Below are 22,881 nucleotides of genomic sequence, written 5' to 3'. Positions count from 1 at the left end.
TTGCAAAATCTGTTGAAAAAACAGAAAGGGGATTATCAACCATAATATATAGCACAACAAAACAAGATATTTTACCATCGCAAGTTTGCTGACATAATCGTGCACTCTCAATCAATGAAGTACTAATACGCAAAAGGAATAGGTATTTTTCCAATCAACTGAAACATCTCTTAAAAGATGTTACCAGTCCATTCTCATAATAGGCAATAGTACTTACTAATGTTTTACGCATCTGAGTGGTCAAAACAGTCCCATTTTTTCGGTTCAAGGCATCAATTCTTGTGTCTTCTTTGTTCCTCATTATTACGAATATCTGCGACGAGAAATCCACTGTCCCATTTGAAAATGGAAAAGAAACGTCAAGCATGACAATGCCCGTAAACAGGAAAGCAGAATTAGAAGCACCTAACAGCGATCAGGTGCCAAATTCAAAACAGATCAACAGATAGAGAAAGGAATCATCAAAGGATACTCATCATCATCATATAAGAAAAGCACATAGGTATATATACGCAGAAACATTCTCCTAATATCGGATGAAGGGCATAAACAATCTTCTCCTTTTGAAGGTACACCATTGGAAGTGAAAAAAGCTAGTAGAAACTTCAAAATAAATCATGGCATCAAGTTCTTAACCAGCTAAATTAAGCACAATAGAATACTATCAAAACACATGTATAGCGAAAGAAGGCAAATGATACGAGACCAGGACATGATGTACAGAACCTCACTCTGGTTTTGAAGACCAACTGAAAATCTGGCATGTTTAGATTGCTGCCGAATTTTTCTCGGTAGTTCGCATCTGATCCAGGAGCCAAGAAAGGGACAAAACTGCAACGTGGAAATCGACTATTGGCAAAGTTGGCAGGTCCATCTGGGATTGCAAATGGATGCTGTTGCGACTGTCCATCCAAAGATTGTCCACCGAAGTTGGAAGGGGCCCTGCACTCGCGAAGAATTCCACATTAATCACAAGCACATTGCACGAGAAATAATGAACTTTCTTTCGTAGAGCCAAAAAACCATGAATGCTATTGCTAGCTGTGCCTCAACAAAGCCACAGAGAGCAATCCAGAATGCTTAATATTTCAGTTCTCATTTTCCCTTTTTCCAGCTTGTATTTGTCTGAAATACAAAACCCATGTCATTGTCTGTGTGCCAAGCTTGCGCCTAGAAGTGCTTCATCCATATCACAGGGAAGCGAAAAAAGAGAGGCAAATGCATACGCAACTGATCCTTCAACACGTATCGTAAAAATATTTCATTTTTAATTAGTAGAGCTTGCACTACCGAACAGATCATTTTTTATGAGCAGTTCAGAACAGCACTAAGCTTAGAAGTCCGGTTTATATGGTTTTGCTTGGGTCCTTAGCAACGGCGGAGCTATTGAGGGACCAGAAAGGGCACAGCCCCCACAGGATTTATTTATTTATTTTTGCATTTGTAAAAAATACAAAAATTAATAGAAGTTTTCAAATAGCACCAAAAAAATTATTGAGTGCTTTGGGACACCTCCAGTAGTCGGTCTATTTCTATCATCCGGCCAGTGGGAGCCAGAAAGGGGTAATAAAGGAAACGAGCAACGCCCTCTTATTAGAAGTTCCTTAGAACAAGAGGTTATTGCTCCCTTACTTCATTCCTTCTCCACACCAATAAGCTAACAACGTTAATTTGTAATGTAGCCACATGGTGTCCCAACGCCTTTATCCGTCAGATTAATGTTGGTAAAAAAAATAAGAGCAATGCCATATCGAACCCACATCCGAACGCATGGGATCCACACGGACATGCATATGGTATACACGCACATTGTTGTGAAACAATATCAAAATGCAGCCCCATCAATCCCACACGAATCCGACTTTGAACTCTATGAGAATCTCAGTACATGCATGACTTCAATATATAGAAGCACCAATACCATCTTTTGAATATTTAGAATCCTTATTACTCGACATCACCACAGAAGATTTCATTTGTATCATCCATACATTCATCGGATGAAGAACAGACCACATCTTTGTACCAATTTGACCAAAAGAATACAGTAACATTTTGCAAAAGTGTCAAAAATCAGACCCAAAAAAAACTTAGCCATGAATGCATGTTGGGCAAATCTATTATTCGCACAACATTCTATAATTATACATCCCTTTTTCATACTCGGTTGCCTTTATATACAGAGATAGAAGAATGTTGATATTTAACATATAGTATAACAAGTGGTAAAAAAAAGACAGCATGGAGGTTCAACTGCAAGAGATGAATACGCCATATCTTCAAAACCTTCAAAACATAGGAACCGCCTCTTCTTCTGGTACTTGGAGTTCAGACCACATAATGAAAAAGAAAAAGTCATCGGAACTCACATTTGGAGCAGATTATTCACAGTCACAGTAACTGAATTTGTACGCTGCAAATCCTGCAAAATATTTTCACATTTTAGTCTCATAATTCAATCGTCAAATAAATTAGGGGGAATTTATAACGATTGTAGCAACAAACGGAGCAGCAGACAGAGAGAATCATATTGAACTCTGTAAGCTTTGCTTTCTTAGTGGCCTCTGTAATCGGTCCTAATTTACCAGGATAATAGGATAAAAGAAAAAAATGAAAGCAAAACACGGTTGGCAGTTCAACACCTAATTCATTAATCTGCCATAATCATTGCTTCTCTAACAATAAGTATACTTGAATCGTTATATACCAAATACCGGTAAAAAAAATCATCACTAAAGCAAAACAGACTAACTGTGATTAACAGGCTTAAGGCAAGAAACAACACAACTTGCAGAAAATAATAGAAACTGATCCAAATTATACCTGGAAAATTAGTTCATCCGGCATGTGGGGAAGCACCTCCCTCACCGTTTCAGCCATGGCAAGGATGTTAGCTAAGTTATCATTTGCAGTCCGCGAAGCAGTCCTAATATGCAAACCGCCAGCACTGCCAGGGTATCTCACTGTACCAGCAGGAGGAATGGGTGGAGCAGATGTACCAGCCTGAGATGGATTCACAGGCCAAAGGCTCCAAGCAGAATCCTCAAGGGCAGTTTGGGCATAGGTTTCCCCTACAGCTGCAAGATGCCTCATCATCATCTGGACTCTCCCCAGTCCAACTGGCCTGATACCTGTGGAAGGACCGGCTCCATCGATACCTTGGCCGGACCAAGTGTTCAACCAACCCGAATCCAGTCCTGGACCCCTACAAATGTAAAACAACAAGGACAAAAGAAACTTTAATAAAGAGGATGTGTTTACAGGAATTGCCGAGGTAGAAACCAGAGTAACAGAGGATGCAGTGGTATGTGCTTGAACTTGCTTAATATCGTTTAATACAGCAGAGATTTTTCCCTGAACTTTTCCAAGGAAAATAGCTCACCAGGATACTCTATATTGCTGAGAAAACAGCCTAGACATACCAACAAGATAAACTTATGCATAGCCAGAAATTCTTCCAGAAAAGCAAATTTGATTTTTTACTTTTACTTCTTGCCTCTCTTCTTTCATGTTCTATAAGAGATCCACGATCGGTTAAATAACTGAACTCTTATCATTTCTGCTTCCGAACATTTCAATATAGATGCCCTCAACAACTAGCACTGGGTAAAGCTCATGCAATAACTGTCCTACCTCTACCCTATCTCTAGTTTCATTTCCTCAGGAGCAATCAAAAACAATTTTTTTCATTTTTCCCATTATGCACCCGTAATGCAAGGAGAATTTGTAGGATGAAGAAAAACAAAAACAACTTCGCTGACAATTACAGTATTATTTTTTTGGTTCGAAGAGTCCACCAAATACTTTGAACTTGGATTAGTAATCAGCTTTGATACTTTATTTTGGAATCTCTTATACCGAGTTGGAATCTCTTATACCCATCTAAAAAACGACAAAAGTTAAAGAGCATGTGATTGAATACTGTAGTAAACTGATGAATTTTAATGCCATATAAGAGGCACTTTTTCAGCCATATGCAAAAAGCATCAGCCTAGATGAATGCATGCACTAGACATAAGAACACTAACCTCCAAGCACCACCTTCTAAAGGATTCTGCATCTGATTGGGGAACACTCCTGTGGGCATGGTATGACCAGGAGGATTATGCCGATCAAGTCCAGTGCTTATTTGACGAGCAAGTTGCTCATCAGTTGATACATCTACTGCGCGAGGATTCGCTTCCTCTTCTGGTCTCCCCGCATGAAGTGGTTTTCGACAAGTGGGGCATGAATAATTCTCAGTTAAACCTTGATCCAACCTAACATTGAAGTGTCAATGTCAGCACCCACATTGAATTTTCACATGCAAAATAACATTTCCAAGAAGCAAAATAGCTCATACCACGATCTCAAACACGCAAGATGGAAAAGATGATTACAAGACAGTCTCTTAGCCTTTGCCATTGGTTCCTATCGTTTGCCAACCCATCAGAACTAGGAGATAAATATGAAAATCAAACAGAGAATCAGGAATGAACTAAGCTAATAAGCTTACCCTACAGATGGCGCATTCGTCATCATATGTTTTTATCTCTTCAGATGTTGCATCAGGAAGTGCCCCATGAAGGGCACGTAAAGCTATCCTTAGCCTAATAAATCCTCTGATGCGTTTCACAATTGCACTTAACAAAGCCTGTTCCATTATAGGAAGTAATTAAAACCACCATGAAATAGGCAAATGAAAATAATTAAGTCCAATCAACGTCGAAATATCCACACAAAAAAAAGAGGCCGATTTACCCTTATATTCAGGAAAAGAACTATATCCACAAGATGAAATGCCATGCCATGAAGCCACCAAATATGCACATAATGACCAAGTGCCATCAATAACGTCATCATGTCCAGAAAAAAACCCAAGTTGCGGATAAGTAATCCTTTCCATTCCAATAATGAACCTGCCATCAAACTCACAATATTTATCAGTAAAGGCAAATTCAGTCCACCACAAGAATTAGAGCTACCCATGACATTCAGAAACAGCAGCAATAACAATACAATAGAAAAAGGACAATTTACAAGAATCATGGAAAGCATTGACCTTAGCAAGTTTTTTAAATCACTCTACATTCCCAAGATGAACACCAACTAAAAAAAGGTCAAATTCAGAATAAAAACAAGCATCAAACGTGTAAAAGAAGAAAATGAAGACAGGTGCACTTTGTTGACCATGAATCTAGCTCCGCAGGGTCAGCCCATAAGTACTCTCTTCATTCCTCCCTAACCTATTGTCTTAACATGGAAGGTCCTTACAACTACCGAGTGTTATTCCAGACTGGCATTATTGGAACAAAGTGGTGGAGTTATGTCCGCTATGCTTGATGGCAGAGGAAACTCCTCAGCACCTGATGCTTTTATGTAGATTTTCATGGAGGGTGTGGGCAGTAATTCTAAAGTGGTGGAACATTTCTTGGGTAAGCCCTGGTTCAATCATTGGCCTTATTGAATGGTGGTTCGATAATAATTTCTCTAACCTTGAGAAATCAATTTGGGAAGCTTGCCTTTATGCTGTGATGTGGTCTATTTGGCTGGCAAGGAATGATAAGGTGTTCAACAACTCCGAGCTAGAGGTTATGGAAATTTGTGACTTGGTGAAGACAAGAGTCGCTATTTTGATCAAAGCGAAATTCGATATTAAGCTTTATCAAGTGGAGGACTTCAAAAGGGCTTTGGATGGAATCAGAAGAATTAGAATCTGAGATGTACTCATTTTAGGTGTTTTTCTGCTTCTCATCCAATCTTTTATTGGATGTTCTTTTAACTTTTATTTTAATCTTTTGTTCGATGTACCCTATCGATCTTAATAAAATCTTTTTTGATGTGCCGAGAAAAAAAAAATTATTGCCGAGAGGAATAAGTACTGGCATTATTGGAACAAACTGGCTCTCTAAGACACAACCGTGCATTCTTATGCCTGATATCCCTAACCTTTACTTACTGCACCAAGCAACGGCCCGATTTTGTCCATTCTGTTCGCCTCAATTTGGCTGATAATTTTCAATGGTCAGTGAATGTCCATACACCATACATAGGAACCGAACTTGTTAGCTGATAGCCAAGTTTTGTTGGTTTTACACGTCAAAACTCTCCCTTTCCTGACTTTATGTTCTAAGAAAAACAATAAGGGAAACAAAATATATCTACAGTGTCATGCTTCAGAAAACATGTCTCCCCTCAAAGATCATGATATACTTCATGACTAAGGAGAAAAATAATAGCAGTATACTTTCACCAATTTTTGGAAGCTATGAACGAAGCAAACACAACATAACAATTGCGTGGAGCCTATGAACTCCTACCCTCATTAAAGTAAATACAATTACCAAAAAAAGACATGTATACCTACAATAGTTTCAAAACTACCTGCTGCTGACATATCAAAGAGCTTGGATCTCTCGCAAATTGAACCGTTCCCTGACGTGTGGTGGATCCATATATCGAGCAACTGGAAACCATGTATCACGACAGCCTACAAAGAAATTTTCTATCTGTTACTGAATGTCTATCCGCTATGAAACTGAAACCACTTCCAGGCAAGAGTACCTGTGACGTCTCAAAAGCAATACTGAGAGGCTCAAAGAATAGCAACAGAAACAGAGATGATCCTAATGTTGGAGATATCAGTAGGCATAGGTTTATCCTGTAAGCAGCAAAAAACAAGACCAATGAGAAGAGTAACAACACATAAAAGTAAATCAAGATGTGAGAGAACAAATAGCATGGACATTAACTCCTGGGGTCGACCAGATATAATAATTCAACTAATGGTTCATAACTTTTGTATCCGTTAAGAGAAGTTGGAGAAATCAGCAGATTGTCTCTGCCTACCTGCATTTATTCTGGAATCTTGGTTGACCATAAAATAAGCAGTTTGCTCAACTGATATATCAAGGATAAGTATTTGTTTGTGGATGAAAATAATTGAGAAAAAATATGTTTAAAAAAAGTGATCGTTAGAGCCTCTCATCATTTGTCGAAGTACTCTCTCTCTCATCATTTGTCAGTTGAGCATCTGCAGTTTTAAAAATTGATCCAGAGATATGCATGCAACGGTAGCTTCTGCAGTTTAGAACCTCTCATCATTTGTCGAAGTACAGGATTGCAGGCTGCAACTCGCCTGCATGAAGCTAGAATCGCTAGTAACCGCCGGTCAGCCATACAGCGGTGAATTTCCTAAAAAGTTTATGGACTATTTCTGCCTTATATATTCAAAATAGCCTTTGCTTGACCATGACAACTTTTCCTTCCAAATAAAACAAATTTTATTTCTGAGAGAACTAATGTTTCTTCCCAATGCATTCCTCTTTTCAAAGTTCTAACCTAGGAAAAAATTTTGGACAATCAAAGGAACTTGAAACCCCAAAATTTTTTGCAAGGGTACTTATCAAGCTTAGAGTGTTCAGTAGTACCAGAGCAAGTCGCTGGCTATAACGAACAATAATACAGAATATACACGAAGATATGTCCATGGTGTTGCAGAAGGAGATGCATTCAAGCGCTCAAGTCGATCTCTTGCCAAAGCTTGGAACATCTGTACATTATTAACAAAGGTGGGTTAAGATATAAGCCAGTTAAGTTCCATACACAACGAACCTACATCTTGAAATGCTATTCAAGAACCTTTAACGAACAAAGGATGGTAAGCCATGTGGACCATAGGACGGCTTGAAATATCGTTGGTGGGATGACCAAAGGAAGAAATGCCCCCTGCTCAACAGTCATCAAACAATTAGAGAAGAATACCAACTTTTGATTGATGAGAATGAAAAGCAACTTATCCGAATTAATGCCTGTAGCCCCAAAAAATGACAGAATATACACACACAACACCACTTCTTGATTTCTAAAATATTAATTCCATTTAAGCATCACATAGAGAAAAAATAACACATTCTGAAAGGAAATCAACTACCACAGCACAACTTGGTAATAATGATAAAATGGACAGACAACCTCAAAAGGCTCAGGCCCCGTTCCGCCAAGGCCCCTTAAAAAATAAGTACTTGTTTTGGGTTTTTGGAAGGGGAAATAAGAACCCTTGTTCCACTAAGGGTTCTTAAGAAATAAAAACTTATTCCGTGTGCCATTTTTGATTGCTTAAATCTTTCAATATGGAACTCAAAAAATATGCAATATGAATCTTGTTTGATAGATCTCAATTAGTTCTATTATAAAAAGTTTGCAAAATCATGAAATTCATAATAAATTGAAAGATATAAGCGATCAAAAAATGGTACAGATAAGTAATAAATTCATTATTTTGGGTTTTTGGAATATAGAAATAAGAAGGCAAAAAGTTAGTGGAACATGGGTTCTTATTGGGTTAAAAATAAGTACTTATTTTGTTAGTGTAACGGGGCCTCAATAACGTATGATCACGACAACATTGTCGGTGACACAAATGAGAAGCCGAAAGCATAAATATGTAAATGCACTTCATATCTTTGCAACAAATTAACAAGCTTTACCTTATAAATAACATAGTTAATAAGTCTCTCCCCCAGTTTTCGAATTTCAGATGAGTGCAACTCCACAAAAAATATACTCTGCACGAATAGAACAACGAACATATCAATCAAGCAACGATGCCTCCGTAGAAGACTACTTTCACGAATTAAACTAAAACTAATGTAGACAAAACCAAAGCAAATCCATCAACCACTAAGTACCCTACAATAACGTTGCAGTCCCAATCAGCGGCTTTTTATATGGTTCTGTGCTGCACCTAGTTGAGTTAAGACTCAAAATCAACATGATTTGTTTAGACAGTTTAATTAGTAATCATATTACAAGGTCTTTGGTATGATGCTAATGCATATTCATATTTAATGAGGTAGTTACTTTTAGGAATAAAGCCGGACGCGAATTTGCTACCTCAAAGGTTTGATGAGTTCTAGGAAACTTTGGTATTTTTTGGGTTCCGTCTCACAACTCTCACCATATATGGGAAGATAGAACAGTCACACGCACACACTTATGACATGTTCAGAATGTATATTTTTGAGATCTAGGTTACATCAATTTGATATCAGAATGAAGATAAATGATAATTATCAAGCTATGGGAAAATCTCTCTGATGTTAAAGAACCACGGACCTTAAGGTTGAGTTTTTGGCAACTGTATGGGATTGATTACCCAAATGACAGAGAACTCAGAGGTTGCTGATTTCTTGATGACCTAAACTAAAATTATTAATCATCATTTATCACTTTTTGGAATGTTACGGCTAAAATTCCCAGGTTTTATTAGTTCCAGGCTTCCAGCTATTCTAAATTTCTAACCAAAAAAATGTCTTTACCTGATGCCATGCTAGGTAGCACAAAATTTGGCAATTTTTTTGGTTATTGTAGGGTTCTGTTAAAACCAATAAATAGGGCCTGTTGGCAAGTTCTTCTTGTTCCAACCAACTTAAAGCAGAAACAATTCAGAAGTACTGCATAAACATGAGAGAAAAGGATAACAATTGGAGAACACAACGATGATTTGAAATGAAGCTGAAACATATCTGAATTTATGTCAGGTAAAGACCATTCTAAGGAGGATAGAGACCTATCCACTCATTCTCCTACATCCAAATGCCAAAATAAATTGCAGAGATCAACAGGAACCGAAAACCAAAACTTACCTTAAGCCCCAGAATGAGCAGGATAAATACATTAATTGAAAAAGTAGCCAACAAGGCAATTGTGGCTTGAGAACCCAACAGCAGCTGTAACGTATAGCGCATATTCCCACGTTCCATAGAATCCTCACCAATTAACCCATCTGAAGTTAGCTTCTGAAGTGACAGTTGTGTCCAATACTGGAGGCTGACAAAGCTAACCAGTGTGCAAACTGCCGAGATCGATAAGTAGCTCACAGCCATGGGTAATAACAATATCTTCTTAACCACAACCAAGGTTTCAAACTCTCATAAGACCCAAGTTAGCATGACCTTCCTGGTTCGAAACTTATCAGAATAGGAGCAAGCTGGAGAGGCCAAGACTATGAATTAGTGGGCAGCCTTGAACCCCCCTCCAATATCAACCTTTTAAAAGATCCTTGAAATGCCCCGATATGAAATCAGAACACCTGCACTCAAAAACAAAACTGAACCATAGTTACGCACCTGGATAACATAAACAAGCATAAATGACCTTCGATAAGCACCCTAATGTCGGGTTTCCAGCTTTCGAGCAGTATGAAAACAAAGGATTTAGGATTAAAACAGCACAAACAGACTATCAGGCCAACATTTACTACAATTGCTATTTAAGTTTTCCTACCTCCGTTGTATCTTCCGCACTGTCATCAGAAATTTCAACTCAACAATGCTTCCTCCGTCTTCTTAGGCAAGGCCATTACCGTTTTTCTTTTGCCCCATTCTACCTGTCCAACGTCAGAAAATAAGTCAAACGGAACACCAGCTTTTTATTCTTGGGTTCAATTGTTTTTTTTTAAAACCCCCTTTTTGGATAGTTTCCTATAACTCTTCTCTACCAACCTATTGAAACAATTTTCATAGTAGTAGGGAAAAAACACCTTTTTCTGATAAATTGGGCAAACCCCGGCATAATTCGGTCCGTCATTTGATGATAGATCAAAACGCCACCAAACAGAACCCCAATCACAATTCCCTTCTCCTCACTTTAAACCCCAAAAAAGTAAAAGACAGGGTTTGTCCAAATTATTTTTTTGATAACTTAGGTGTCTAGGCTAGCTTATGCGCACCTCGACTAATCCCGGGGCCCAATCCCACCGCCTACTTGCAAAGCTCTGTGGGGATTGGCCCTAAAGGAGTTGATAGCAACTAAGAGGTTTTGTTCAAATGAGATCAATCTTCAAACGTCGGACCGAAATTAAAGCAAAAGTAATCCATAGAGCTCTTAAAATGGATCTGACTTCCGCCATACTTGGTACATAATTCTTCCGATTTCGAACCACACGAGAACGCCCAAGAACCCTAAATTTGACCGCACAAAGAAGCCACGAAATCGAAGGCATATAAACTGACAATAACAACGTTGTGGGTAAAGTAGAGAGATAACTGATGAATCGAATAAAGCACAAAAACAATCAACAATCCATAGTACGACGCACCAAAACATAAAATCTGTGTGCGTATATATGTATGGAAATGGGAAATATATTTGAGAGAAATCACGTTTAAATACACAAGAGATTGAAGGAATAACAAACCTGATTCGATCGGAAGAGAAAATGTTAGCTCCGATGGAGAGTCTTTTTTACGTAGCCTTGACCTAAAATTGGTTTGGGGGAGAGTTTAGGACCGTCGATCAGTTTTTGCGGGAAAATGGAAGGGAAAATAAGAAGGAAAATTACAGTGGTTACATAAATCATATAGTACTAATGTAATCTTAATTTGCATTGGAAGCTTCCTAATACCAGAATCTTGTCCCTCCTGTCAGTGACCATTTTGTCGGAACGGTTTGCTCCTTATCTTTTAAGAGAATTTATATGAAAATTGATATTTGTGTTCTCTTTTTTAATGCAGTCGTTCTATTTTATTCATGAAATTATATGAGAATTAATATCTGCGTTTTCTTTTTTGATGCAGACGCTTCACTTTTAACGTGAAATTACTAGTAACTTTATAAACAAAGTAGAGCGTCTGCATCAAAATAGAAACGCGAATATCAATTTCTATTTATATTAAAAAAAAATTTGGGAAAAAGCCTATGGACTTTCAGTCCAATGTCAGATAGATCTACAAACTTCCATAAATATTAATGAAACCTCTAAATTTTAAGTACAAGATTTTTTTTTAATTACTGTTACACTTACACTGTCAATTTCTTAACGGAGGATGCTTATGTTGTACCAAGGCTCTGCTTTTGCTACCGGAAAGTCTAAGCTTACCAACCCAAAATCCCGATCGGAAATCCGATGCCCCGTCTAGCACACTCCGGCCACCGGACGGTCGATCCGAGCCGTCCAAAAATTCTAAAAAAAAAAACCAAGTGGGCTTCCCCAAGAATAAACAGCATCCGACGTGTGTAGATGGCCGATCCAAACAATTCATTTTTGTGTTTGGATCGGCCAAAAATGGAGTGTTTGGATTGGTCAAAAATAGAGTGCTTGGATCGGCTACCTACAAAGGTCGGATGCCGTTTATTTTTGCGCTAAACCACTTGTTTTTTTTAAAAAAATTTTAGACGGCTCGGATCGGCCGTCCGGTGGCCAGAGTGTACCCGGTGGGGCTTCGGGATTCCTCTCATCGGAAACTGTAGCACCACTCTTTTGCTACGCGTACATACTAGGGTGGGCCATCTCTCCCTCTCTACATCTCACACCGCCCATCACTCTCTCTCTCCTCTTTTTTCATACTATCATGTTTCTCTCTCTCTCTCTCTCTCCCTCCTCTTTTTTCATACTATATCATGTTTTGTCACTAAAGAAAAGAAATTCAGAGATTATAAAACAGCTGATGCTCCTTTGGTGTCGAATCAGAAGCACCCGTGTGGCTCTAATGAGTGGAAACCACACTGCTTCTAGGTTGTGCTCTCGCTAAAATCTCTCTACTCTTCTCTCTCCTCTAGCGAACTATTCCCGTCTAGGTTTTTACCAGATCTCTACATCGTTAAGTGATTGGAATTTCGTTGTAATTCATTTGACTATGCTGTCCAGCTCCGTGCTGCATAGCATGCTACGCAGCCGCCGGCATCGGTTCAACGATCGGAGACGTTCACTGCATAGAGCTCGTCGAATACTATAAGTGTACCAAAAATTAACTCGATCAAATACTGTTAAGTATTTCATCGGAATACATATAACTTGAAAAAAATGAATTCAGTGGTTTTGATCCAGTGTTTTGTATCCATTAGAATTCATTCTTTTCAAGTTATATATATTCCGATGAGACATTTAACAATATTTAATCAAGTTGATTTTTGGTAGACTTGTAGTAGTCAACAAGCTCTACGCAGTGGACATCTCCAATCGTCGGACCGATGCCGGCAAGGCCGGGCTGACAGCCACGCAGCACACTGTACAGCACGGACTGCACAGTATAGTCCCCGGATCCACTAGCTTGTGGGTACTGAGCTAAGAAAAAATCAAATATAAAACGAATGAAAAGTGAAACAATTGCATGATTCAATTCTGGCAGTAGTCACAACAACCTTTTGATTATTAAGCTTCCAAGTCATGATAGACATTAAAAGTTATGAACGAAAGTCGTAAACAGTGGCGTCTTGGCTAATGAACTCGGGGTTTTAGGGCAGCAAAATAGCCCAAATTATTATTATTATTATTATTAGAAGGATGAGGACAACGAGGATAAAATTGAAAATAAGAAGTCAAATCAATCCTTAAATTCAAATTACCTGGCAATGACCCAGAAGTAGGGCTGTAAATGAACTGAGTCATTCGCGAACTGTTCGAGGCTCGGTTCGGTAAGAGTTCGTTCGAGTTCGATTCGTCTGCTAAACGAACTGAACCTGAACCTCAATTCTAAGCTCGTTCCGTAAATGAGCCGAACCTAAGCTTAACGGTATTCAGCTCGGTTAGGTTCGCGAATCTATATTTAAATTTAATTAATAATTCAATAGGGGTCTATTTGTAAATGTAAAAAATTTTAAGGTTGTACATATAATTCAATATTAATTTTTCTCCCAAATTCTATACGATCAATGAGAGAGTTTAGGTTCGCTCGAATTTAATGAGCTGAGCAGAATCAAACCTGAGTCTTGACGAGCTCAATTCAAGCTTAGATTCGGCTCGGCTCGATTCATTTGAGTTTAACGAGCCAAACTCGAGCCAAGATGTTCAAGTTCGAATCGAACTCGAGTCAGACTAGTATCTTAAAGAAACCCAACCGAGCCGAACCGAGCCTTGAAAAATTTTAACAAGCCGAACTCGAGTCAAGTTATTCAGGCTCGAATCGAACTCGAGCCAAATCCGAGCCGAACTCATACCTTAACGAACCCGAGCTGAACGTAACAAGGTTCGACTCGATTCGGTTCGTTTACGGCCCTACCCAGAAGCAAATTCCTAGAGAAATCGATAGATTGAAGAGAGAGAAGATGAGGTGTGGATCTCTGGAGAGAGAAAGAGAGAGAAGCAGGCATTCAAGTCTCGTTTTCCTTGCAAGGGTAAAAGGACAAATGGCACAGTTGTGTCGTGGCACTAAACAATTGTGTCGTGGCATTAGGAGCATCCTAAAAATAAAGAAGTTTTTCATAAATGTTTTTTCCTAGCAAATGAACCACTACAGTATAGTTTTCCTGCAAAAAAAATTGTCAAATGAACACTCACAAGAAAATAGATTTCTTTTTCCTTTATTTCACTTTACTTAACTTTTCTTGAGAATAACTTTCCGGTACAACATTTCTGGCAACTGAACGGAGCCTTAGTCGTTTTGTTATACTCCTACCAAATTTGTTGACCTGTTGGGTGATTGGTTTGACCAGTCATTTTTTGTCAAAATTGCATGCGTGACACAACCTCAACCATTGGATCGGAGTTACGGTGTCTCTAAAAGGGGAGGAGATATCAAAGTATTTTCCGATACCGAAGTATTTTCCTAGATGGACATCCTATTTAGAAAGGGAAATGCTATGATGTCCACCCGTCATTTGGGGACACCGTAATTTTTGGCATAACCAACCATTACAAGCATAATCAAGACCGGTGATATGTATAACCAAGGCATAACCCCAAAAATCCTCAAAAATTCTAGAGATTTTGGGGATTATGTCTTTGTAAGGTCTTGATTATACATATCACTGATTTTGGTTATGCTTGTAATTGTCAGTTATGTAAAAAATTACGGTGTCCCCAAAATGACCGGAGACACCATAAGATCATCCATTTAATTAGAAAAATTATTTAGGTGGAATTCGCTTTGGAACGTTGCTAATACTAGAATTTGGATGATGCTATAGTGTTCACAGTCATTTTGGGGACACCGTAATTTTTTGCATAACTTTACCATTATGAGCATAACTAAAACCCATTACAAGCATAACAGAACCCAAATAAGACATAACAAAGGAATATCCAAAAAATCAACAAAGGCATAACAAAACCCAACCAAGGCATAACAAACAAGTTATGCCTTGCTATGGTTCTGTTATGCTCATAATGATTTTGGTTATGCTCATAATGGATTTTGGTTATGCTCATAATGATTTTGTTATGTCAAAATTTACGGTGTCCCCAAAATGACCGGGACACCAAAGTCATTCCCCTAGAATTTTGTCCCTCCCTTCACTGACCAATTTTTTGGTTCGAATCATATGTTTCTTAACTTTAAAATGATTATTGTATTCCTTTTTTGTTGTTGTTGCTATTCGTACTACCACTATTGTTATTGACACCACGCAAGTAAAATGAAAATTATGGAATATGCCACTATATTACACGATGATCAGGAATATTTTAGTTTTCCACTTCTCTTTTAATTCACACAACAAATATCTCGTCCGTATTATTGAAATTCAAAGGAAGAAAGAGAACCCTGTATTGTTCTTCTTTTTTTTGGTAGGTAGGAAGTCCATTCAACTAAAAAAAAACGAAGAGACTATAACAAGAGTAGCAAAATATATATATATATATACAAAACTTCTAATAAGGGCGCCCTTACCGTATTACGGTAAGGATGTCCTTTCCCGACCAATTTGCGATGATCCGAGCCGCTCAATGTGTTCAGAACGTGATTTTAAGGTTACTCATTAGAAATTAGCAAAAAAAAAGATCGAAAAGGGCTTGATCCGAGCAGTTTTTGTTTGTATTTTATTAAACGGTTCAAATAAAAACTGCTCAAATTAATCCCTTTCCGGTCATTTTTTTTGCTAATTTTTCGCGGGTACTCTTAAAATCACGTTCTAAACACATTGAGCAGCTCGGATCATCAAAATTTGGTCGGGAAAGAGAAAAAAAGGGGAAGCCCTTACCGTAATACGGTAAGATCGCCCTTATTGGAAGCTTACTAATATATATTGTTATGATTCTAGAGGTTATTGTTATGCCCTCATTTCTTTACACTTTTCAATTTTATAAACTCTTAAAATTATCCTAATGTCAGAATCTAAGGAATTAATGATACACTGTTCGTTACCTTATTTGGAAATAAATTTTAAAAAGTAGTTCCTATATCCTCAGCGGTGTAGTAACATAGTAATAAAATCAATGACTTTGCACGTTTCTTTCTTAAAATGACTTCACATCCAAATTGGCCATTACAAATAGAGAACAGATAGTCTCCATTGATCTTAAGTTATACTCCTAATTAGGGGATTTTTTGAATTGAGCAATATACTACTCCCTCCGTCCCTTTTTAAGTGTCTTGCTTCGTAATTCCAACTTATTAAAAAGACATCATCATTATACCTTTCACATCAATTTTTTCCTCCACTTTCCCTACTTACCCATCATCATTACACTTTTACTCACTTACTTTTTAAAATGGAATCTACTTTTAGGGACAAAATAGACAATTCATCAACTTTTACCCACTAACTTTACAAAATGGACACTTATTAAGGGACAGCCCAAAATAGAATACCGGACTATAAATAAGGGACGGAGGGAGTATATGTTAATGGGTTTCTCCCGTCATTGAAAAATTTTAAATAACCAAACATAAATCAATAATTGATCCGCCGTAGGAAAATATGGAAGAAGCGATACTATTCTTGTTCCCGTAATTCAACCACCTAATCCTTGACCTCTGGTGGTAATAGAAGCGGTACTATTCTTGTTCCCGTAATTCAACCACCTAATCCTTGACCTCTGGTGGTAATACATCTCTTCACGGTTAAGGAGAAGCTCAATTTCACTTGTGATCTGTCGTTGCAGCAACCCAGAAAGTTGAGAAGGAGTAGAAGCCTGTAAATTGGCAATTTAAGATCTTCCAACTTAGAAATATATATATCTTCCAACTTACGCTTGTTATTTCCAAATTCTGCTTTGCTCCATTGTTGGAGACTACGTTGACAACCTGTACATGGGGAACCCCTTAATTGGATTGAGAGCCACGATGATGAAATGACACCTTCACAGTTGGGATGACATCGACTCAAATTTTGAAAGATTTTTTGAACTTTCTTTAAAGGGACGCAACAATTCAGAATAAGAGGGTAGTGATCTGAGTTTTAGTGTAGGGAATTTATGAAGCCATTCCATAGAAACCATGTTGGCCTCACCAAGTTGATTGTTGGTCCAGGTGAAGGGGTTACCTTCAAATTCCAAATCCATAAGAGCACACTGTGACATAACGTTCTGAAAGTTTTCAATACAGGAACTGCTACAACTAGCCCCTCCTTGCTTTGGGCCAATGAAAAGGGACCGCACACCAAACTAAACCAACTGAAATATCACATACTGCAATCTAGGGCATTCAGGTGAGCCCTTGGAAAAAGAATTACGGCTACTTCACCGGCAAACACAGCTTTGCACATGTCTTGTCATACAGTATCAAAATAGATTCATCAAGAAACCCACATACAAGTAGTTGACTCACACACATAAATGAAACAACTAGAAAATATTCAGTGTTTTCATCCACAAAAGTCAATAAGAGAGCAAATCCATATGTCAAAACAAACAAATGATATTCTTCCATTGATAGGTCCAAACAACTTCAAATTAGACTTCCACAACCACATTTTATAAGGACAGGATAGGATGTCATCAAACCAGTAAGCAAGCAGACTGATTGACTGAGCCACAGAAGAGATCCTACAAACAAATATATATATATATATATATATATATATGTGTGTGTGTGTGTGTGTGTGTGTGTGTATGTGTGTGTGTGTGTGTGTGTGAACCTTAATGTGGTACGATAATCATGAATTCACATGAGATACAAATGCATAGGCAAAGAAATAGGAACCAAGTAGTAATAAAAGTAAACAAAGTTGGGAACTAAATTGGATATGGAATATCGGACTGGCCCTTAGCTCTGTTCATAAAAAATCTCCAGTGGGCTGCTTACTCGCCCCATTTCCCATACTCACTGGTCTTTCTTTGCCCAACAGTATCATTAAGGTAAGTGAGATACTTAGAAGTTGTCAACAAGAAATGCGTACGACTACATAAAAATGATGATCTGTACTTTTACCAAGTCAGGGCCCTAGAATCTATTCTTTACCCATCTAAAAAATAGATGGGGTAAAAATCTAAGATAACTAATGTCAATATCAAATTGTTCACTATAGCGAACAATAATTTCTAGAAACATAAAACAATTTATCCTTCTCAATATAAAGAAGTTCATTACTCACACCTTCAACATACTATCACATCACTAAGAACAGCGATGCCTTCACATGACAAATTCATACGACGCAAAAATCATATTGGATCAGAAAAGAAAGGAACAAGATGACTAAAAATCACACCTTCGAGTATTTAAGATTTTGGTTTGATCCTGCAAAAACAGACTTTGTAGCCACTCAAAGGTTCCTCCTCATGCACGATAGCTTGGAAAGTCTCACGTACGCCGCTTCCATCCATGGCCTCAAAGGTAATATAGTTTACCGAACAACACGTCTCCTTGTTTGCCTTGAGGAGCTTGCCAAACGCAAATGTTGTTTTCTACAATTTCAACAAATTCACTCAATAACACAAAAGATAATTTAGACAGTAAAAGTGGCAATCACGAAAGAACTTTAAAGGACAGACGCAGATAGGTACTTACATAATTCTTGTTATAGGACTTAACAGCCAATTCTGCGCAATATTTGAGATGGTTCGAAACAGGCTCGTCCACCTCAAAGCTCCACCGGAATGGCTTTTGTATACCACACCCAGCTACATCAGTGGGAACCATGACGTCAAAGCCCTGTTAATATCAACTCAACAGGTAGATTAAATCATCAGAATGATATAATTATACTAAGCATACCGAATGAAAAATACCAATAATCAATTAGAAAAATAAACAAACACATAGACGACAAATAATATGCCACATTTACTAATCACCATGTTCTCATTTATCTGATTGTTGTAATCCTCGTGCTCTTCTTTTGTCATTTTGCGATAGCCATTAGCAACAAAACATCCCTCGTCGGAATCTTCATCATCATCTTCTCTAGCGTAGGATTTCTTTTGGTCCCATCCAATGCTGTTGCAGTTGACAAGTTTCATCAATTTTAAGACAAAATCCAACTCTATGATTTTTAGGCAAACAGGAAGGCCTATGCTTTGTCCCGAGGCAATAACCCTCAGACCAAATAGAGGACTAAAAAAATAGTCGACGTCCTCCCCCACTATCCCACCAACAAAGGACTCAAAATTTGGTAGAACCGCATGTTCCCTAATCCCTCATTGCCTCCCAATCCCCAATCCCTCATAATGCTTAGCCCATGTCCCCCATAATTTCTCATGGGATTGGACTAGTTCATAATAGTCTCATCTAGTCCATTGTTTGGTTAGCAACTCCTAGACAAGGAACTAATCCATACCCAGAGTGGTTAAAGGTGAGCCTAGGCGTGCACTTAGACCCGAGGTTGCATGCCATAAAAAGGGCAGGGCCAGGAACCGTAAAAGATATACACCATAGGCGCTCCAGGCTTGCGCCTCTTGCATCTTTTGCCTTAGCAAGTGGTGCATGCCTAATTCTAGTCTCTTTGACAAATAGAAAGAAAACGTTAAAAAAATTTATCCAAGCACGTTTCGCAGATATGGGAGGGGAAATTAGGGGCATTTATGTTACCCCATGGTTCACAATTTGATGCTTATGGGAATTAGGAACACAAAGCTAGAGTAGACATGGATGGTGTATTTGTCCACTAACACTTCATACCCCGCATAGCGGATTACATAATATCCCACGCTTGATTTCCGAATTATTGGAAAGATGGGATTAGTGATGGGGATAGAGGGGAGATGTGTGTCCTAGAGATAATAGATGGGATTGTATGGGGTACCGGAAAAATTGTGCTATAATTAATTCGGGTGGGAGATAAAGGACATGATAAAGAGTAGAGAATCACTTTTGAAAATTGGATTAAAGACAAAAATAATCCAAGAGGTCTGGAGGGATAATTCCTTACACCAATTACTAAGTGGGAGTTTGAGTCCTATAAAGCCACAGATGGGGGACTAGCTAATCCTGAGAAAATTTGAAACTGCAGGTTTCCTCATACCATGGAAGTGGGATTGCAATCTCGGCATCAAAGGTTAGCAAGTCCCCCACCCTCCGGATTATTCTCCCTCCTCATCTAATTGTAAAAAGAATAATCATGATCTCTTCATTCCAAGTTTATTCAATCTTTATCCCCCTCAAACCAAACACAACATAACTAATCTTGGGGCTCCATTATCCTGCAGACCCCAAATGTTCCCTATGTCTCCATCATGATACGAATTTCAAACGAACATAATGCCATTGGGTGATACAAATTTCACATGAATTAAAACTAAACTAGTAAGAAAATAGAGCAAAACCGGAAACAAAAATGACAAAACATATTAGTAATCAAGAGAGCAAGAGAGAGCATACTATTCATCATAAGGTCCAAGAGCGAGAGTTGAAAACACTAGACTTTTCAAGATTTCGGCACCAGGCAAGTTGCAGTCCTGTAAATTGTTGACTGAAAAGGTTGTTTAACTCATTCAAAATTAGAATATAATGTAGAGTCATTAGGAAAATAATACAACTAACTATTGCTTCTACTACTTACCTTAATGCTAACCCAAGGCAACGACCATTAAAAATCAAATTCGGAGTCAGATGAAAAAGAATATCCATATCCTGCATATGCTTCATCTAGAATTTCCCCTATTTCAGCGATCAAATATTGCAAACGCAATGTTTCCCCATAGCCCCTTGCTAATTCCACAGCCATATCTCCTTTTGCCTTAAACCCGAAAAACAAAAATTATTATTGAAACCATCACCAAAGAAACAAACAACTATACGTACATATATACGTGAAGAACCAAAAATCATGTTCGCCAAGGCAAAGGATACTCACCTCCAGACAAAACACGCGATCTTCAGGACTTTCCTCTCGATCGCGTTCAATGTTGATAGAATTAGGGCACAAACTATACATACATGCGTATGTATAGATGGATGGATAGATAGATGGCTTATCTATCTTTTTTTTTCAGGTCCCTGAACAATATAGAAGGTTTCAAAATGGTCCTTGTATTATTTTTCATGTCAATTTCACCCTTGTAGTATGAAGCATTTTTCACTGTCACTCTTCCCGTTAATTAGGTAGAGGAATTAATAGAATATGCTGACAGGGGTGATCTCTGTAGGAAAAGATAGTGTGGAAAACCAGTAATCGATTTTACTAATTTTTGGAAATTTACAATTGAACAGAATATTACATGAATTGGAATTACAGAATATGAAACATAAACATAAATTGTAAGTAGGGAACAAGAATTTGCAAACCGAGACCCGTTTTGTACAACGGTGCCTTTAAGACAAATTCGCCGTCTCACCGGTGCTGGAGGTTGTGTCGGTGTTTGTCTCCCAGGGTTGACTCGGTTCCCACATAGCCGCCGGAGCACCGCCGTAGACTGCTCATCGAACCAACTTGTGTTTGTACTCTCTCTAGAAGAAGAAGGATTTCAAGAAGAAGGAGAAACTCTTTAGATTTCTTGGTCTTGAAACAAAGGAGCCGAACTCCTTTATATAAACGAGGAAGAGCCTTCTCATTGAATACAAAAAATTCAATAGGGGGAGCATGCCCATTCAATAGGGCCAATTCAATATTTCATATTGAATATGAAGAATTCAATTTCTGGAGAAAACTGCTACAGCTAGCCATTAATCCAGCAATTGATTCCATAATCAAATTGTGGGTTTTATTCTAGGCATTCAACCCAAAGTTAATCAGTCGCGCACAACTGATTTTGGTCCATCCAAACGCGAATGGTATAAACTCAATAAAGCACAATCAATTCCAAATCAATCTAGATTAGACCATAGACCACAGACCTCGAACCACAGGTCGCGGGCCCACGAATCCTGAGCTCTGGCCCCGGCCCCAGTCTAATTTAGGTGTTTGGTGATGGCGCGTACGCACGTCATTTGGCCTTTCCAATTCCCATAATGAGACAATTTCTCTTTCATCTTTAATGGAATTTATTCACTATTGTAGTGCCCACCTCACGCGGTGTGGGTCCCACCAAAATTCTCTTTGGTAAAATTTCATTTTTCAACAATCCCCCACATTAATGAAATTGGCAGAAACCGACTTGGAAGACAAAGCTAACATGAGAGAGAGTACAAACGGAAAAATCCTGCATAGGATAGGTAGCTTTTGGCTATGAACCTTCCCTTGTGAAAACATATCGGATTTACTGGCTGACCAGTGAACATGATGTCTTGAACTGTTCTGCCTTTTGTGTAAACCAAGACAACAGGCCTCACACGAAACTTCTCCAAACACGCTTTAGTTCTCACTGTTGGGTTTGTTTTGGCCATGACACCCCTTCCTAGTTCTGCAAGTATTTTCTCAAGAATTTTGCCTTTCTAAATTCCCAAAGAGGCGGCCCCACTTCACACTCACATAGGTGACCTTCTTATAAAGGGTATCCTGCTATACCCCGCCCGCCTAGCATTCCAGCGCATAAGAGTCATTAAAAGGAATGTTTAACCTGTTTCCATTTTGCAGGTATCACTGTTTCGCACCATAGGAATGAGCAGGAGAGCATGTCTCCACAGTGATCGTTCTCCGTTACTCGCAAGTAGGTTGTCCCATTGAATCTAGATCTTGGGATCTCCAGTCAGCTAGGTTGGGTTTCCTTCACGGTACACACGAGCATAGTAGGCTTTAGCCTCATTCCTTTCGATGCTTTCTTAACTAGCTCTTTGTTTAACCATTTGGTTAGCGGATCCGCAATGTTGTCCTTTAACTTTACACAGTCAACAGTAACAACCCTAGTTGAGAGCGTCTAATGGTATT

The 22,881-nt window shown here is 38.4% G+C and overlaps 2 protein-coding genes across 4 annotated transcripts; both read right to left on the bottom strand.

The window, feature by feature from the left end:
* Window positions 1-1,925: 1,925 nt before the first annotated feature.
* LOC131318920 (E3 ubiquitin protein ligase RIN2-like) lies at window positions 1,926-11,376 on the bottom strand. Of its 3 annotated transcripts, XM_058348968.1 has the most exons (15): window positions 11,180-11,376; window positions 10,712-10,943; window positions 10,267-10,369; window positions 9,627-10,072; window positions 8,469-8,546; window positions 7,621-7,707; window positions 7,410-7,531; window positions 6,544-6,640; window positions 6,364-6,469; window positions 4,741-4,898; window positions 4,496-4,633; window positions 4,343-4,410; window positions 4,029-4,259; window positions 2,824-3,205; window positions 1,926-2,422 (listed from the first exon to the last, which is right to left on the bottom strand). In XM_058348968.1, exons 4-15 carry the CDS (start codon window positions 9,864-9,866, stop codon window positions 2,366-2,368), a joined length of 1,764 nt encoding a protein of 587 aa, XP_058204951.1. In that variant the 5' UTR covers window positions 9,867-10,072; window positions 10,267-10,369; window positions 10,712-10,943; window positions 11,180-11,376; the 3' UTR covers window positions 1,926-2,365. The 3 variants fall into 3 exon arrangements, with proteins under 3 accessions (XP_058204951.1, XP_058204949.1, XP_058204952.1); XM_058348966.1 differs by lacking the exon at window positions 10,712-10,943; XM_058348969.1 differs by lacking the exons at window positions 10,267-10,369; window positions 10,712-10,943.
* Window positions 11,377-18,281: 6,905 nt separating this feature from the next.
* Window positions 18,282-19,261, bottom strand: LOC131319047 (uncharacterized). The gene is made up of 3 exons (XM_058349148.1): window positions 18,935-19,261; window positions 18,648-18,791; window positions 18,282-18,544 (listed from the first exon to the last, which is right to left on the bottom strand). Exons 1-3 carry the CDS (start codon window positions 19,097-19,099, stop codon window positions 18,359-18,361), a joined length of 495 nt encoding a protein of 164 aa, XP_058205131.1. The 5' UTR covers window positions 19,100-19,261; the 3' UTR covers window positions 18,282-18,358.
* Between the last annotated feature and the right edge of the window lie 3,620 nt (window positions 19,262-22,881).

This window comes from Rhododendron vialii, chromosome 3a (genome assembly GCF_030253575.1).
Source record: "Rhododendron vialii isolate Sample 1 chromosome 3a, ASM3025357v1".
Lineage (NCBI taxonomy): Eukaryota > Viridiplantae > Streptophyta > Magnoliopsida > Ericales > Ericaceae > Rhododendron > Rhododendron vialii.
This window is presented reverse-complemented; position numbering and strand designations above follow the sequence as displayed.